General features: G+C 41.9%; 1 protein-coding gene across 5 annotated transcripts in view; it reads left to right on the top strand.

The window, feature by feature from the left end:
* The window catches only part of PTPRF (protein tyrosine phosphatase receptor type F), a 393,615-nt gene that overhangs the window by 177,532 nt on the left and 196,583 nt on the right, over nt 1-19,500 (top strand). For all 5 annotated transcript variants that reach the window (XM_072867821.1, XM_072867824.1, XM_072867825.1 and 2 more), the window contains 2 exons: nt 15,011-15,156; nt 17,886-18,027. In XM_072867821.1, coding sequence (XP_072723922.1) covers nt 15,011-15,156; nt 17,886-18,027 — 288 coding nt within the window. The remainder of the gene's footprint in view (nt 1-15,010; nt 15,157-17,885; nt 18,028-19,500) is intronic.

Genomic DNA, 19,500 nt, shown 5'->3' with positions numbered 1-19,500 from the left:
GTGTGATTAATTTCCATACCGTCATCATCCTTTCTCAAACCTTTAATTCATATGCCAGCTTTAACACCAGTAATAGTGGGAAAATGCTTGGCTGAAGGAAATGTGCATCTAAGATTATGACTGGTGCTGTGGGTGATTTCAGCACTTTGCAAATCGTATTGTCAGCCTTGTTTTTACTGTTGAAGCACTGAGAATGTGGGCAGCTGCTGTTGTGCTGGTGGGCTTGTTCTCCCAGTTTATAGTTCATCTCCGGCTTTTCTACCTTAATCTCACTTTTAATTATCTGAGGTTATATTATAACAACAGCTGAATTGTATGTTTTGTATGACTCTACAGCATAGTTCCTAATTTGCACAGTAGACATGCCTTTGAGGCTTCTGGCTAGTTACAAATAAAATTTTGTTCTTTCCATAACCATGGTTAAACGATGGATCTGGATATGCACTTGTGTATGGAAGTGCAAGTGGAGGTTTCCCAGCAGCCTTGTTAACAAACAGTTTTTGCACATGATCAACAGAACTGCAAGGTTTTTTGAAACTTGGAAATGGTATGTCATGAGGACATTGTAGATGTGATCATACAAATTAAACTAAGACTGAATGGTTTAAATTATATAGAAGAATTAACAAAAGCTATATTCAGCTGCATAACTTTAAAAAAGGGGGAAAGAAGAAAAGGTGATGGTAAGATTATGAATGATATTCTCAAGATGCTCAAACCCAAATGCATGGTTTTTCTTGGTTTTCAATGAGATGGTGTTGATAATGGGACTAAGTATTATGGAGAGTATGAAGCAGAATTCAGAGAACCCTTGTGAGGATCAATATGCAGTATCTTTTTTTTTCTTTTAAGAGGAGCTCTGTAGTCTGTGAAGTCTCACGGGGGATATATAAGACAGAAAACATTTTACTACTATTAAGAAGGGGGTAAAAATGATCTGAGGTATACATTGGGGGCAAGAGAGAAAAGGGACAGAGATGGAATGGAAGCCTTTTCAGCTAAAGGATCATGTTAGTATACAAGCAAGCAAGTATAATTGGCAACAAATAACTTTAAAAACCACAATGTGTTTTTCAGCTCATGTTTCCATGACCATCAATTTGGAAGAGTTTTCCAGTAAGAGAAGTGTGGCTGAAACGCAAACCTATGTTAAGACGGTGCGTGATCCATTTACAAAAGCAGTTGTGCAGTGCAGCCCTTGCGAGGCCAAGGGACCAGACTCTGCTTCGGAGAGCCCCTTCCAGCCCTCTGTGCCTGTGCGTTTTGGCTGTCCCATGTCACACTTGCTCTGACGGGCTCCAGTGCTCGGTTGCTGCTGCTTAGTGTTTCTATTTCAAATTCCTCTTTGATAACGGTGACAGGCAGCAACCCGTTTGATACCCTGTTGGTGTAACTAATTCCAACTCAGCAAATAGGGAACCCTCCTTTGATAAACATTTATTCTTGGAGAACACAAGCGGAATTGGCTGACACCTACCTTCAAGTCAGTCTTTTAAACATAACATGAAAATCAAAGATTGGTGATAGGCAGGGGATTATTCCTGCATGGGTAATTCTTAAGCAAGATCCATTTGCCTATATACAGGTATGCTATCCTCACTGTTAATAGAGCTGAGCAACTAATAAAATTCACTTGAGGCAGGCATAATTGGACAGGCTCTTTCGTCTCATCTTCCTGTTCTTTCTAGGCTTTGTTACGATTTAGCAATGTGCTGACTTGCAGTAAGTAAGGAAGGCTGCCGTTCTTTCGAGCTTCAGATTCACGTACAGATTTGTGTTTCACCCTGGTGTACGTCCTTCACGAAATATACTGGGATGTCAGATCCCCGAGGTGGAAACAGTGCCTTCTTTCTCATGCATGTAAAACCTGAGAAGCGCAGTTAGCTCACACTGAGGTAGCTTGTCATCCTCTTTGCTGGTATGGATTATAGTTCAGCAAATCGAGTGTGAAGCCAGGAACCTTGGGGCTCGGTCAACAGAGCGGGGACGGGCGAGGGAGACTTAGACACAGCACTCTAAAAGACAAATCTGTTTTCTATTATAAATATATTCTGTGTAGTCTCCACAAAGAGCTTAAAAGCAAGCTGAACCTTGCAGGTTTGACATCTGTGTGCATGGTGCATATCCCTTAAGCTTATAGCATGTGATAGTTTTGTCTAGCAGTGAGAATGAAAGTAAGTGATGCAGGCAAACACTAAGTATGGCAAATCTCTGTAAGCAGCATACTTCCTTACTGCTCTCTCGTGGCACCTGCAGCCTTCCACGTATTTGTGAGTCTCAGATTTGGGGATAAACATCTTTCCAGGCTGCAAAAGTCAGTGTGAGGGCTGGTATCACCAGTTCTGGGTTCTCCCCTGATGGGCTTATCCTGGTGAATGTATGGCAAGGAGTCAACAGTGGAATAGCCACTCACAGTTCCTGGCTACCCTCTGTGATCGTGTGAATCTTGCATGAAATTGGGACTTGCTGCTGACATGAGGAGAAACGTGGAAGAAGGTGCTGGAGTTCTGGTTGAGGGACAATCCAGAACTATTTGTGAGTAGGTCATGGCTAAAATAACTTGAGTTAAGATGCCTGAGAGAATGCAAAAGGAAAAATTACAGGAGCTACTGGATGCTTTTCATTGTGCATAGAAATTCCCAACCTTTGCACTGAGCTCCTGCTTAATGCCAGCTTGGTGAACATTACTCTTTAGGTGCTATGCCAGCCCGTGCGGCTCATGACTCTGAGTGTGGTCTGAGCAGTAAAGTCTTCACAGGGAAGGCAGCTGCTGAAGGGTACCCAGCCTGAAAGCTCGTGTCAGGGATGCCCGTTTCTTTGGGTTTGGTCATGTGCTGTAACTCCCTGCCACCACTTTCTGTTGGATTTTGGTCTGCTCATGTCCCATCAGGTACTGCAGGAGTTGATGTCACTGCAGCAGAGCTCTGTGGTGAGCAAGGAACATTTCCTCCTTAAACCAGTGTGGATTATACTTTTGGTGCTTTTAACTAGGGAAGTTTGTTTCTGGGTAGCAGGCCGTGTTTCTGGCTTTGTGAGGATAAAATACACTGTCTCAAATACTACCTCCTTGGTGGAATATATGTGCTGCCTTGCCAAGATACCTACTGCAACGGCGACGTTAACTGGTCTTCCCTTTTCCCAGAGACGCAGATACTGTCAGAGATGCTGAAGAAAGAGATAATTCACGACATAGAAGAAATATCTGCTTTAGACAGATTCAGTCCCTTCAGAGCTTCACACTGCCGCGCAGCCCATAGAGTAACTGTGGTGCTGTGTTTCCCAGCTGCCCCCGTGCACGAAGCACCTGCAGGGGTGGCTCCCCGGTCCTGCGGGTCCTGCGTGCAGCCCTTCCTCTTCAGCGTGTACTCCAGCCTGTACGCAAATCCTAGGCCAGCTCTGGAAATTCAAGTTCAGCACCTCGCGGTCCCAGTGCATTATGTTCTGGGCTTCAGGGTAGACCTGGTGGCCACGGCAACTTTTCACAGCGGGGCAAACAGTAACTTCTCCACGTGGACCGCAGGTTTCTGCATTTCTTGCAAGTGTCTGCATAATCAGGTGAAATCAAGTAAAAGTTGATGCAGGTAAAAGGCCACAAAAGATCAAATCTGGAACCATGCCTGGTAGCTGGAGATTTAAGGAGTTTAGTTTGGAAACAGTTAGAGGCTGACCTGATCATCTACACAGAGAAAACTTATTATTAAAGTGAAAAGAGCTTTTCATTTTATCTGTTAAATTCATAACACGGCAAGGAATGGATGCTAGAAAAATTACATCAAGAATGCAGCAACCATGAAGGCGATTAATTTTGCCTTTCTAAAAGTCAGCCCTCACTGAACCAGAAAGCCCTGGGTGGAGGAGGGGACTGGGCACCTCCGGGGATGAAGCGCCTGCCCTGCTTTATGCACGGAGCAGGGCTGGTTGGCCATGACTGTAAAACTGCAAACCCCCGGCATTCTCTTTACTGTGGGGTTCGGACACCCAGTATTCATGTTGGATGGAGTCAGATGTTTTCCACATACATACAGAGCCATTTTGGGAAAACTCAGGGGCAGTTCACGGACAGGAAACAGTGGCTCCCGGAGCTTCCCCAGCTCCCCGCCGATTGCACCAAGGTCAGGGTGCAGCTGGGCGCTGCACAGCATGGCCTCGGCTCTCACTTTGGGTTCTTGTCTTTCTGCTGTGGAGGATCGGAATTGCTTAGCAGTCTTCCGCCAGCGCAGTCCTGTTGCCAGGCGGAGGTGGTAGCCCTGGCATCGAAACTCTGCTCAAATGGCTTTTGAGCTGTGTGTGACTCTGTGCCTTCATTTAGCCACTGCTAAAATACATCGTTATGGGGGGAAAATGCTGCCTGGTGTCTCCCAGAAGCATTGAACCTCTCCATCTAGGCTTATCAAGGAGTCTGACTTAGAGGAAGCCTTTTAATGGGGAAATATTCCTGTTTCTTGGGGAATTTCAAGTAAGACTGAGCGAAAACAAGTAACTCCCCCCCCCCCCCCCCTTCACTTGAGAGTATTTTGCTCGGGTGCCTAGCTACCTGCTGAAATTTTTTATATTCTGGTAAACATTTAAATATGGAAATTATATTTCTTGGGTTTCTGCAGACTGTACTACAGTTGCTGCATGATAAAACAGTTGATACAAATAGGGAAAAAAAAAATAATCACTGATGTAACAGGAATGCCAGAGTGCACTTGTTATGATTAAGCAGAAAGTTTTCCTCCTCACCGGGTAGATGAGGCAGAAATTTGGTTCATTACTAGGAGGAGGACAGAACAACGTACAGTGGCATTAAAATGAAATGCAGGCCCCTTCCTGAGAGCCCGGGATGCCTTTGCTTTAGTAACAGATATTCTGAAGAGGTCGCTTACTCTGGCTCCCAGTTCTATTAAAATCATTGTACTATGCTCTCTGTTTACAAAATAAGGTTTACACTCACTTGTAATTCTTAAAAGCAGAGGAAAAACCTGAGCTTGGCAAAGCCTTTTGAACTGCTGAATCAAGAACTAGCTGCTTGCAAAGAGGGATTAAAACCTTTTAATCCTTTTGTGTAAAAGAATATGGTGTTTAATGTGGTAGGCATGCTGGCAAAATTAATTTTCATGTTTTTTCAAGCACAAGTTTTCAGTTCTGTCTTTGTTTCTTGGTCCTGCATATCTTACGGGTTCTTTACACTATGCAATACGCTTTGTTAACTTTGAAGTTTTGAAGAAATTTGCAAATAACAAAATGCAGATTTGGAAGGAAAAGTAAGTTCCTAGGAGCAGGCACAGCTGTTACGTCCTGCCTCAGGCGGCGTTGTGATGACTGATTTCGGAGCCCAGTAGCTGGCATTATTATTCTCTTGTCCGTCATACGTATTGTGTGCAAGAGAGAGGAGGCCTGAATTCAGGTACTGAATTTTGTGTATGAATAAATGAATATTGTATATGTATGCATTTGAAAGCCCTTAAGTGAATGTTCTGTAAATGGTGATAATTGGAGGCAGTCTCCTTGCAGTCCTTTCTCAAGCTAAATAAGGTCTAAGGCCAAAGGCCCAAATGTTTAATTGTATTAAACAGGGGCTGAAAAATTTATTAACTCAGAAAGCGTGTATTACCAAGTTAATTGGAAGTGCCTTTAAGCTATTACCAGGTGGAAATTTGACTTCAGGTTTCAATTTTAAATTAAAGCAAAGCAGAAAACTGTTCTGAGGCTGCTGGAAGGTCTGCAGTTAGAGCAGCGCTTCTCTGCTCTCCCTTCTTTTTCTACTCTGTATAATGCTTAGTATAAACGCTGGGGAGTTAGAATCAAAAGCTAAACCCATATATAGGGGTCTGGCTTTTCCCCGAGATAGGTGGCAAGCTGCACACACAGGCTGTGGGTGCTCTAGGGAAACATAAAAGCAGAGGAGGGGAAATGAAGACGACCTCAGGTTCTAGAAGGATGTTTTTCTGGGCTGTTTTTCTGCGTTGTTTTTAATCAGTATTCTTCAGTCGTATGCAGGACTGCTTGTGCTTCTTGGCATATTTTTCTTTTTCTAGTTACATGTTATTTCAGTTATTGGAAGCAATCGTAAGAATGGTGTCATAGTAGAGAGGTTGATTTATTCCCCCCCCCCTTTCCTGGCACACAAAAAACTTTAAAAAACCCATGGACAAGAGTCAGTCACAGCACAGGGATTAGCCAGAGTTAGGGATTTTCTTACTAAGATGTAAAGCAGCTCATACTGATAGCCAGCCAGGCACTTTGAGAAAGACATTGCAATTACAACAGTTTTGAAAAATAACGGAGAAAATTTGCCACCCTGTGCGCAAAATCTGTAGGCACCCTGCAGATACGATATGAAGAGAAACCACCTTCCCGTTGTGTTAAGGTCTAAGTTACCTGCCTAAAACTCTCTCACAAATAAATCGGCACCCAAAACGTTCAGCGCCGCTGAGTGACTTGCACAGCATCCTTGTGTGGTGGTTGCTGGAGACAATTCTGTTTCAGTGCCATGTCAGTTAATTTTAGGCCTTTAAACTCTTTCAACAATTTCCATGATTCATAAAGAAGCAGAATTAGAAATTTACTGAAGTGCAGTACTATGATGACAGGCTGTTGCTGTAGTTTATTAATATCCACTAATTGTGGCCTTAACACTTGAGTGAACTAACGGCTTTTAACCCGTATTTCTGTGGAATAAGCAGGTTTCTCCAAACATCAGCATTTAACAGTGGACACCCAGTTTCTACTGGTGCAGGGTTGGTTTATGTATAACCATCCAGACCTTGGCCAGAAGTACACAGGACACATGAGGTTTTAAGATGTTTCTTTAAGAAGAAATTTTAAAATATTCAATTTTGACTTAAATACTATTTCATGTTTTATATCAGTTTTAATAAGTATAAATTCTGTATTAGCAAAAAGGAAAAGAGGGCTTGAAAATGCCAGTCTGGGTGTGAAGATTCCCACCTGTGTGTCTGCAGAGACACCTCAGTCCCATCCAAGGCTTTGCCTTTAGACTGGGCTTTTGGTAAGGAAAGAGCCTTTAGAAATTGTGAGCAGCATGCGTTTGCCGAGATGGTGAAGAAGCAGGAATCAAAGATTATAAGAGTTTCTGAGCTGAAGTCATTATAAATACTGATAAAATTATACATTTGACCTAACATGTACCCTTGCATTCTCCTCAAATAAACTTTCTACATATAAACAAAGCACAGTGGGTCTCGCCTGCTGAAATTGGTACCTTGCATCTTAGTTCACTGTATTTCCTGCTAGTGTTTAGGGAAAATCACAGCCTCTGCTGGATGACTGCTTTTATTATTTTTGTAATGTAAATTTTCCCCTGAAAGTTACAGAGGTCATTGAACATGTTAAAAGATCTACTTCTTAGAGATTTGTGTATTAATCATTCACCTTATTTGGTTTCATTTTGTATGAACTCGAAAGGTATCTATGAGTAACTTTATGGAAGTCAGGGGATGAAGGTGAGGAGAAATGCAACTTGCTTTGAGATAATGTTTGTAGATTTGATTATCATGGACAACCACACTTGAAACTGGAAAACTCAACTGCTAAAATTGGATTGAAATAGCGGAATCATTTGTCCTAGGTGTTGGGAATCTCTTAAGCATTAAAACCTAATAACAATAAGATGATAAAACAAGAGAGGAGGATGTGCAGGTAACATTAGGTAACCTGTAATTCAGAGTGATCTGAGGAATGTGTTGAATTTGGAATGCTATTTTCTGTGATTGGGATGCAGTTAAGTGTCTGTCTTTAAAGTGGATGGGAGAAAGGGTTATGATCCATTCACTGGTAAAAAGAAAATTGTGTATGTATCTGAGCATGCAACACCCCACTACATATATTTGCATTTATTTAATAAGTACCTTGCACCAAGCAATAAAGGACAAAAGTTTCATTTAAAGTGCTGTCATCTTAGTGAAATAAAACCGAAATAGGAGAAATAAGGAATGAATTAGCGTTGTGATCACCGAGACCCACCGATGCTTTAGTAAGGTGTTGTTAAAGAAATGTTATTACAAGGCTCAAACAGGCTTTTTCTACTTGTAAATTATACAAGAATTAAAAGTGCAAGTTTGAAAAATTGTATTTTGCCAAACAATATTCCTAATTATCACAAAGGGACAGGAACCGTCTTTAAACGATGGCGGGTATATTGAAAGGAAAACATAAGGATATTAGACATAAGGATAGCTGGAGAGCCCACTGGCTTGCCTCCTGCCCTGCAGCAGATGTAGGTTTCACCAGAGTATCCTTCCAGCAGGCATCCATCCATGCACAGATATCAGTCATCCAAGATCATAAAGGAAACAGAGAAAGAGAAATACCCTTGCTGTAAATACCCCTGCTGCTTATATAAAGAATGGGCCACCTCTGTCTTCTAGACCACTTCATTTCCACTTCAAAGTGAGTCGTGAACATGAGAAAGTCTGTGTCATTCTTGGTTTCTTCCCAGTGTTGTAACAAGTGAGCCACATCATCATTTTTCGCGTATTCGTCCTGACAGCAGCCATGTGAGAACAGCAGGCAAGTTTTACAGTGGAAGCTGAGGCGCAGTTGTGCCTTGGCATATGGGACAGGGAAGGTTAAAGGCGGGGATTTAAACCTGAATTTCACAATTTCCAGACTCAAGAATTATTCCCATTATGATCTTTTCCTGCTTGTGTCAGTAATGTCTTTTAATTCACTTAGCCCAGGCACCTAAATAAGGTTACCCATGTATGCCTATTGTATGTCCTTATCTAGTTCATCTCATATCACAACTGTAATTTTTTCCTTCACAAAGGAGGCTACTTACAACCTTAATTTAGCCCAAGTCATAAAAGCTTTCAGATAAAAATACAAGCTCCCCTCTCCTACAACACCGGTTGTCTTTTTGGCTGCCCGTCTATTCAGAACAGTGGGCACTTGTAGCATGAGGACAGAGATATTTTTCTCTAAAAGCTCTCACAGCAGGTGAGTGTTCATAGCACACTTAATTGCAGACATGTGTTTAATAATTCATTTTTCTCAAACCTGTGTGCAACTCTTTGGAAAAATAGCATCCACAAGAACAGGAGGAGCAGTATGATTGCCAGTTTCTGAATTAAAATTTTTGGATGAAGTATATTTGATGTGGGTGCTAAATACTGAAAAAGCATCAGGATTCAATTTAGTTTTCCCATTTATTTTAAGAAACCATCTAATGATGGGTCTTTGAAATAAAACAAGTTAATATTTGGGTATATGAAGCATATTTATGTTGGCATATATTATGTTTCAGCCACTTGAAATTTTTTGGCTCTTACAAAATTACAAGGAAGCGTCTTTTATGTGACTGATGTGCTTTTAATGTATAGCAAAATACAAGGATCTGTGCTAAATATACGTGACCCAGCATCATTTTTCAAGGCTCTGGCTGGTATTCAAGTCAGGTAATGCAGATCATATGTTACTTCTCAAAGGCCATGGTTCACATAAAAGACACCTTGCCAAGTTAGAGGGAGGCTACACCTCTGTGCCTCGGCCTTGAAGGAAATCTGGCAAAAGAGACTTTTCTCCCTGGGAAGGTCCTTTGGGTTCACTGAGAAGCTGCACAGCCTAAAAACAACACATGGGATGGTGTGACTCTGAACTGCTCTGGTAAAGAAAGGAAAACCTGAAAAAGAAAACTGAAATGTTACTACTCTGCTGCAAATGTTTGGTAGGGCAGATTTTAAAATAGCTGCTGAGGTGGTTTTCTGATTTATAATGATTGCTTCACAACAAGCAAATTGTCTAGAATAGCAGAGAACAACAGTGGTTTTATGTATAAAATACGGGTGAGAGAGATGCATCTTCATGGTTGGCTGTCTCTCGCTCTGAGCTGCCCTGCAGGAAGGCTGTGTCAGTGGCTTTCCAGTAGAGCAGAGATTCTGCCTTTGGGGGCTTCAGGTTCCCCTCGCAAACCCATCACATTTGCTTTTGCTGGGGAGGGCTGACAACAGCCTTACTGATTAGCGCATACCTAACTTGTCTGCTTGTACTTCTCTCTCTGGCTTTCTGTACCCATGTTCTTGTGGACCTCTTAAAATGTAAGTCCAGGGAGCGTTTCTTTTGAAAGCATCACACACCCTAGCTCAGCCCAGGGCTCTGCGTGAGTGTGCTGCTGTTTTCTAGCATAGTGAAGTAGACTTGTGTGTGCCTAAATCTCTGCTAGCATCTCTTCCACACCTTGAGGCCCTCTTTGTGATTCACTTTATAGGATTATCCAGGAATTTGTGCTTGCTCAGCAAGTGACTTTTTCAACACTATCAACTGTGAAAGGAAAGCCCTTTTCTTCTGAAATGTTTTGTTTGGTCTTTTTTTTTTTCCCCAAAAAAAGTTTCTTAATGGAGATCATGTCTGAGCAAGTTGTTATTTTTCAGCCCCCAGCCAAATAAGATGAAGCCTGTTTCTTTCTCTAGTAAGAAAATACTCTATTTTTCACGGTCTTCCTCCTCAGAACTGTGGTGTTCCCATAAGCTCTCTGGAATAATTCAGTTTTGAGTAAAGACCAAACAGGGAAAATTTCAGCCAGGAAGGTAAAAGTTTTCCTGTTCTCCTGCCTGAAGCTTATGAGTGAATAGAAATTATGATAGCAGTAATTTCCACTCCTGGTGTAATGGGAACTTGGTTACGAAGTGAGGAGCAAGAATTAGTTTAGAGGGTGAGGACTGAATATGCTCTGGGGATCTGACACTGAGCAGAGAGGCCAGGGAGAGAGAGGCTGGAGTTGTTTGGACTTGGAGTTATCAAATGACAAATACACCAGGCTAGAGTTGTTACTCCATCCGGTGGAGTAAGCGAAGGTGGGTGTGATGGGCACCCAGCCATCCGGCACCTCTCCCTGCTGTCACCCAAGACTTGCTTGGGAGGTTCTCTCTCAAGCTAATATTTCACAGATTTGTCTTTGGAATACGATCGCTCTTTTTTCTTTCTTAAACTGTCAATAAAAAAATATTCAGCTTTGCCTGGTCCTTAGGTCATCAGGGAAAAGACAAGATTTCACTGCGAAAGACATTTCAGTTCCTTCTATTTATTTGTAGTTTGTTTGAACAACAAGCTTGGCGTGTGCATAATCTTCCATGGAGACTCTGGTCATTTTGAATTTAAGAGGGGAAAAAGAGAAGGACTGGGTTACTGGTTAAATATTATATTTTCTGTACGTCTTTATTTTTTTTCTGCTTGTGTATCTAGGGCTACCCTAAGAGTGCAAACACTCAAAACAGGTTAAAAAAGACTGCTTGGACCATCACCTGGCCCTATCCCTCCCTAGTGCTTGTTACTACTGCCCTTTGGAGGTAACTGGTGATATGTCCCCTGGCAGCCTCCTCCGGGCAGTAGAGTTATAGAGATGGTTGGAGGGGAGGTATGGAGGTAGTCTAGTCCACTTAACATGCATTTTCCTCAGACACCAAGATTTCATGGATGATCTGTTGCACTTCTGTTAGCTCTCACTGAGATAAGTTTGGGGATTTGCTGTAACAGTTACTAATCAGTATAAAAAGATGTATGCTCATGCCCGACTCTATTGTCCTGGGGCCAGGACTCAGGATTTTAGGTTTGCTTAATTAGTACGTTCCTTCCATTTCAAAACTGTAGGGCATACAAATATTTAAAATGACTTTGTAGAAATACCCTTTCCCAGACTGTGTGAGAATTTGGTTTATATACAGGTATACTTTTGTGACCAGTCTCAGTGGATTTAGATGGTTTCCAGAAATCAGTGTTGCTCAATTAAATGTGCAGAGGAAAAAGATTCATTACAACAATGTAAATTCAAGCTGAACCAGGCAGCAGGTTTTTTACGTTTTACTGCCAGTGAACATTCAGTTTCCTTTTGTTCTGGTTTTTAATAGTATTGATTTTTTTTCAAATGTACAAAAGTAAAGTAAGTCCTCAGTGTACGAGCTGGGGAGTAGGTGTACAGTGAGAGATATAATTGCATTGTATTCTTCAAGGACGAAAGTTTTTTGAATTCTGCTGTATTTGTAATTTGAAAAATTTACACTATTTTACTAAGATCACAGAGTAAATAACAGAAAATCAAAAGAACAAATCAACTTCCGAAATGCAATACAAGACATCAGCTCAGTACACTGCATAGCGAAACAGTCAATCACACTGCAATCACTAGCAGCCTGAACAGTAAATTAACATTTCACTGGGATAGATGAGAGGTGAATAAACACGGATATATGTAAATACAAACTAAGTAGAAATAGACATGATTATAGATGAGTAAATATGTGAAATCAGCATCAGTTAAGCAAGCACACTTAATAATTGCTTGCTGTTCATGTCAGGACAATGTGCCAAAGACTGCAGACAGCAGCCATCATGCCTTAAAAGGCATTTTCTGGACTTTGAGCTATTTTCTTTGCGCAGTCCTGGGGCTCCCTTCACCAAGGATGGCAAAATTCAGTACACCTGCATGTGATGAATTTATGTGGTCAGGTCAGATTTGTGATATTCCTTCACAGAAGCTTGTTGACGACAGAGCGCGTGTATCCACGTCTGCATGGACAGTGCTGACCTCAGTGGATCCACTGTCTGCAAAGGCCTTTTGGAAATAAAGCTGAGCAAGCAGCGGTAGTAGAGGTCCAGGGCTGCAGCTTAGTGTCTCAGCTGTGACCTCCAGATCGCCTGCGTTCAGGGTTGGTGTGTCCCCTGGTGCCCGTGGGCTGTGTAGGCGGTTGGTGGGCTCTAGCACATGACCACAGTCCGCATTGAGCATCTGATGTCGCAAGTTTTGAAGGGCTCTGCTGTCCTGCTGCCTCAGGAGTGGCGTGCCACCAGCCCCTCTCTGCTAAGCGTGTCCTCAGCTGGTGGTTGCTTCTCCGTGTGGTGCCAGCTGGTCTGACCTTGTCCTTCACTCTGAAGCTGTGGTGGGTTGACCTTGGCCGGCTGCCAGATACCCACCCAGCTGCGGGCTACCGGGAAATACCTGCTCCACCGTGGTGTCTGTGTGGGCTGCAGGGGAATCTCTGCTTGCATGCCCAGAGCTCCTTGTCCCCCTCTGACCTGGGTGCTCACAGGGCTGTTTCTCACACTTTTTACCTCACTCCTCACCGCCGTGAGGCATTTTGCCCCTTCTTAAACCTGTTACCACAGAGGCACTGCCATGACGAGCTTGGCTGTCCCCTGCTGTGGGGCCATTGTGGAACTGGCTGTGTCCAGCACAGGGCAGCCCTGACCTCTCCTCACAGAGACCCTCCTGCAGCTCCCCCTGTCACCACCTTGACACCTGCACCCCGTACAGACCGTGGTGGTGTGTGTGTGAAGCAAGAAGCATTCCGGGCCCTCAGTAGTCTTCCTGGTCTGGTCCACACGTGTTGGAGTAGGGCAGAGCCTGGCCTCTGGGCTTTGTCAAAAGCAGCAATTGGAGTGTGTCACTTGGTCGAGCTGCCACGCGTGTTGAGTCACCCTGTGCCACGCTGTGGGGATGGTGGGGGTCTGCGTAAGCAGTTAGCATGGGCTAAACCAGAAGGTGAAGCTGGGATTAAGAAGGGTCCCGCAGTTTTAGCAGTGTCTTCAAAGATTGCTGTGTAAGGGCAAAGTTGCACTCCGCAGCTTCAGGTGGCAGGTGCCAGCCTGCAGCTGCCGAGGAGAGGTGCCATCTTCCATTGCCCCCCCCAGCCCTATGTGGTCCTGCCCGGAGCCACTGTGCTCCCTACCCTGCTTGGAAAAGAAGAAGAAAGTGGCTTTCTGCCAAGTTAGGGGCCTGAATCTGCTCCATAGAAGCTCTGGTGACCCTGGAGCTGCTTGTAGGGGTTTGGGCACCAGTGTCTGGAGGCAGGGAGGGGAGGCGAGGGGAACAAGGAGCAGAGTAAGGCCCCCTCTCCCTCAAGGACGTACTCGTGAACGTGTCCAGAATGTGAAGATGCGGAACCAGCACCAGCTCCACTGTGGACGTTGGTTTGGTGTCTTGGGGTTGAACAGGTTTCTCCTCTCACTCCTTTCTACATCTCAGCAGCTGTGTCTGCCCCGTTTGTAGGTCAGGTTCATCTTTGAGGTGGTCGATCAGAATTGTATTTGAAATGTGGCCTTAGTGTGACCTGTGCACTGAATGACGTCGTGGGTGGACTCTGTTAACTCCCTCTGTGGAGTTAAATGTTTTAGTGCTTTATAAGGATACGAGATCATCAAACGCTTCTCACTTGGACAAAGCAGTGTTTCCAATTGACCCTCAGATCATATATTGCAAAATGCTCTTGTACAGCAAGTGCAGAAGAAAAATACGAACGTTCAACCTGGATGCCTAGTTTTATCCATCCAAGTCTGTCATGTAAATCCAGAAGACACAACTGTATTTTCATGAAACTTCTTTTATTGATTATTAAAATGTTACATGATAATTTTTTTTTTTTTTTTTTTTTTCATTTTTGCTGAGTCTTTCAGGCCTGAATGTTACTTTGGTTTCTTTGCTGACTTTCACATTTAGTGATTAGTTTCTTACCAAGCATGGCCCAGCCTGTGCAGGTTTCCAGATACTTAGACTGTAGGATTTTTATGTCAATCCACATCTAAAATGAAATTAAAGGTTGTTATTTGTATACTTAAAACTGTATCTGTTAATTTTGACGAATGTCTTAACAGCTTTCAGGAAAACTAATGTCAACGTGTGATACATTTTGTAGGTTTGGTGTGTCAGCTGTTCTGTAATTTCCAGTGCTATGACCATGTTATAAACCTGCAAAAATCCGTTCATTAAAAAAATAAACTGTAAAAATGGTTCCAAATTGTCATATACCTGAATGAATGCCCAGGGGGCTGGGGGGAGCCCTCTATTGCCCTCATTTACAGGCAAGCCAGATGGACTCTATTCATTGCAGGAAAAAAAGGTACTCAAGCAGAAACTGTGCTTGTCATGTTGCAGTCTGCGCTGAATTTGTGTGGCCGAGGCCATTCAACCTGGATTTGTAGTAGGAGCACCAATTATCTTATAATTTAGGTTAACATGACACATTCCTTGGTTATCTGATGATGCGTCCTCATGGGGGTGATTTGGTTATTTTTCCAGGCAAGCCAACATTCATGAAAGCTCCTGAAGATCAGATTGGGATTTCTGGAGGAGTGGCCTCTTTTGTGTGTCAGGCAACAGGAGAGCCCAAACCTCGTATCACATGGATGAAGAAGGGGAAGAAAGTCAGTTCTCAGCGGTTTGAGGTAATTACAAAAAGAAAAAAAAAATTCGCTAATCAGTCTAATGCTTGCAGGTCTTAATTATACAATAATCATCATTGCAACCCGGGTATCCCTGCATCACTACAATACAGAGTCTAGAGCTTTAGAGTAAAGTTAAGCTTCCTTCCTTGCAGCAATGCAATCTGTAGAGCAGGTGTTGTCCTTTGAGCATGACACTGGAAGCACACATATAGGATCATCCTTCTTCAGATGGGAGACTGGGGCTTACACTGAATTGGATGGCAGATAAGAGCTGAATCTAGCAGTAATTTTTTGTTTTCATTGTGAAAATTGATAAGGCACCTCCTTGGCCTGCTGTCCCCCAGTGAAATTCAAAAGTGGCATATGCCAAAACGCTATTGAAAGGCTTTCCAAGTGATGGCTGCTGCCACGAATGCGCTTGGAAGGGGAATGGCGAAGTCATCCTGACGGGTGAATTGACTTCCCTGTGAACTAAAGTCTGAGAGAAAGAGGGAAGAGCGGGTATCAGAAATGCTTTTGAAAAGGATCCGATTTGGTTCATATTTTAAATAGCAAATACATTTTCACTGACTTTCTCCACCTTTTTCTCCACTTCCCTTTTTTGGTGTTGGGCTCTTTTCTCTAAAACTGCCCTTGGAAATGTGACCCTTCTACCATTCTGCTGCCTTTCCTCTAATCGCCTCTCTTTGATGTTTTTGCTTTTCTGACTGGAGTACAAGATGACTTTGCTGCCCAGAATGGATTGATTCAAGTCACCAATTTTAATCATGATTTTGTATGTGAGCAGAAAACCTTGATTAAAGTAATCAATTTTAATCTTGTTTTACATTGTTATTTTTCCCTAATAAAGGTTAAGTTTTGTTGTATAGTAACCATTTAAACATTCTAAATTGTAAGTAGATATAACCTTTCTAGTGAATTTGGTACTTATTGTGGCTGACCAGAGGGCTATGCCATATTATATGCATTTAGACGAGCAATTTCATACCTTTATTTACATCAGTTTTGATACATAGTTGAGGCATTTTTATTGTGTTAGAGGAGATAGTGAATATCTTTCTTTTTTTGCTAGATAACTATTAATTTTACCTCATTACTAAGCTAGTCTTTATTTGGAGGAAAATTGGAATTCAGTTTAAATGAAAAAATTAATAAACAAATCTGATGCACGCATGATGAGTTTACACAAAAGAGATATCTATTGTTAGCAAACAAACAGCATTTCTGGTCTTGGTGTCTGTCAGGTCCTTAGTAGTTGTAGCTCCCTTCCTCTCACACAGAGTGTTTGTTCAAAGGATAGTAAGGGCAAAAGAGCTTTTCTGCTGTTTCATCTCTTAGCTTTTTAGTCCTTGTCACTGAAGTGAATTAATCTCTGCATCTGACTTTGTCTTGTTTTAAAATTTGGCAGTAGCCCTATCCTGTGTAAAGGTTATAGAAAGTTTAGCATTTTGTCACAGTTTCATATTTAATTTAAAATTTAGTATTTAAAAAATATATTTTAGTTCCTTAAAATGTACTGTGGTCATGTTCATATTTCTCTGTCCTGTCTGCTGCTGCTTGACCCCAAATTAAGGTTTTTTGCAAGCTGTTTCTATTCCTTAGAAGGGCTATTCCTTCCAGTGTGAGGAATAACAGATTTTCAGTGGTCTTGGTTACCTTTTAATTTCTTCCTGTTTCTCCTATCACTGCAGAGTCTTGTGGCACACATTGTTTTTCTCCTTCCTCTTTTCACTCATTTGGTCTTTGTGCTGTGAGAAGCACTCCTAAACGGGGCTCTTGAAAATAGGGTAGAAGTTTTGCGTGAGGGTAATGCAGGTCCTAGGCTGACGTACATGCGTCTGGAATGAAGTGTAGCTTAGGCTCTTCATCTTCCCCTGCCGTTCCCAAGTGACAGGAGGGGGGCTTGTGCCTTTCCCTCATGCCGTCACCATCTGCAGTAGAGTTAATATTTCCAACTTTTGCTGTGCTCAGTAATAGGAGAAGGATGATTTTGGCATTAACAGTGGCCTGAGGCTGTGCCTTCACAGCCTGGCTGTTAAGGAATAGCGTATAGTGATCCAGCTGCAAACTAACAAATACCTCTTTCTTCCATGCAGAAGTTAGTCATGCATGTTACAGCTTAGCAGGATGGATGGAAAGGCAATGATTTATTAAGGACTTAATTTATTATGCTGGGGAAGGAATCGTAATTACATCATTGTTGATTATGCCAGAGTTGCAAAGTACCCGATGCTGAAGGACATTAAAAACCCTCACTTTCTGCTGGAGTTAGCATGCGCTGTAGGTGCTCAAGATTTTATTCTAGTTTTGTGACTATTTTCCTGGTAATCCCACAGGAATATATCATTCTGCTCTTCCATCAAGGTGAAAGTTGGCACTAAATTGCTATCAGTGTGATTAGTAAAACCATTAGTGCAAATATGGCTCAGATGTTTTAAATCATCAGATCCACATCTTTATTACCAGGTTGAAAATTTGTCAACCTTAATTGATTCATAAAGAACCTCATTGGATATTCATTTGTTCTGGCCTCCTCAGAGGACAAATATGTTCTTGACTGAAATTTTTGCATTTCTGGACTTGGAATGCTTGACTAATTGCATGGTATTTTATAACTTACAGGGCTTCTTTTGGTTTGGTTTTTGGCTTTTAACCCCTGGATTGTTTTGACTTTCAGTTTTTGTTGCAGAAGATATCAGTAAAGAAGTGCTTTCTTTTCATTGTTAAAGGTTATTGAGTTTGATGATGGATCAGGATCAGTTCTGCGGATACAGCCCCTGCGTGTTCATCGAGATGAAGCTATCTATGAGTGCACAGCAACCAATAGTGTTGGGGAGATAAACACGAGTGCCAAATTAACAGTGTTAGAAGGTAAGTGGGAAATTTTTTTATGCCTTAGGTGGCAGACGACATGGCTTTGACTTTGGTAGCTACATGTTGGTGTGATGCTTTTAAATGACATGGTGGTATTCTAGCTAGGTTTGGAAAAGCTGTGTTCTTCCTGTGTCATTTGCTATAACTTCTCCTAGTGATAGAACCTAATATTTTTGAGACAATCATGAAAGGATTGCAGATTCTGAACTTTCTTTGAAGTGTTTTCGTTGTATTGTCTGATTGAGGTGTGTCATTTTGAACTTGGAGGGCTAGCTAAAGAGACATTTGTGTACTTTTCTCATCTGTTTGCTTTGATATAATACCCATCTTCAGGGTATCTAAGAATTGTATCTGACAGTCAGAAACTTAATCTATGTTGCTGCACCTTCTGGATTAAATCAGCACAGTTCTTGAATAGATTTTCAGGTTACTCTTCAGATTTTGAGTTTGATGTGGAATTTAGCTGGGTTTACTTTTCACTGTAGTCACAACTTTTTATTCTGTTTCTCCTGTTAAAGAATAGATTTTGATCCTTGTGTGCTATATGAGGAGGTTTTATTTTGCTTGCTATGTTGTTTCTTCTAAACGGAATGTTTTGTGGAAGAACAGTGTATTGGATACAAAAAGGCTTGTGATCAGTTGATGATTTTTTTTTTATATTAGATTGTCAGAATTATTGTCTGCTTTTAAGGAAATGTGGTTTTTTTTCAACACATAAATGTGTTGTAGTATTTGTTTATATATAGGATTTTGTAAATGTATTGAGATATTACAAATCTGGGGCATTTAGCTGAATGGATCTTTTTTTACTTGCATTTACTAAGACAAGCAGGAAAAGGCTTAGGCAAATTACTTGGTGTATATGGCTTGATGTGGAAACTTTTGAATAATGAAAAAACTAGACTGGAAAGCATTTATTGTTGTATGATTTTGAACCAGCGGAGACTGGTTATCCCAATGGTGAGTGTGCCAGCCATACATGGCAAGTTACCTATTGTCCCTTGTTCTCCCATCCCCATTTATATCATAGAGGTAATCATATTTTCCTCTCTGCTCTGTGACAAAGAATACAGTAAACAACTGTAATGTGCTCAGACACTGTGGTGATGGGAATCATAGAAATCATTCAGTACTTGATGTGATTGTGTGTCTTGTTTCTGGAGGTGGGGCATCTTAAAGGATCAGCTTGCTCTTCAGTAGTAGTAGTATTAAGAATAGGATAACAGGTGCTATAGAGTTGAAAATTATTGGGGAAAAAAAGCAAATCTTTTTTGTTACTTCTTGCCTTTGCAGCCGTGTATGTGAGTGCATAAAGCTCAGCAGAGCTCTTTCAGCAGTTTACGTGCAGATCTGCATTTAAATCGTTCTTGCCACTGGATTTTTGTGATACTAGATATTTGAACACCCAACTATTCCAAGCACATTCCTGTTTCCTTTGGTCGCAGTTGCCTTTCTGTATCTTAGATATGT

Source organism: Ciconia boyciana, chromosome 7 (assembly GCF_034638445.1).
Source record: "Ciconia boyciana chromosome 7, ASM3463844v1, whole genome shotgun sequence".
In the NCBI taxonomy this organism is placed as follows: Eukaryota; Metazoa; Chordata; class Aves; order Ciconiiformes; family Ciconiidae; genus Ciconia; species Ciconia boyciana.
The sequence above is the reverse complement of the archived record's forward strand: the minus strand, read 5'-3'. Positions and strand labels throughout refer to the sequence as shown.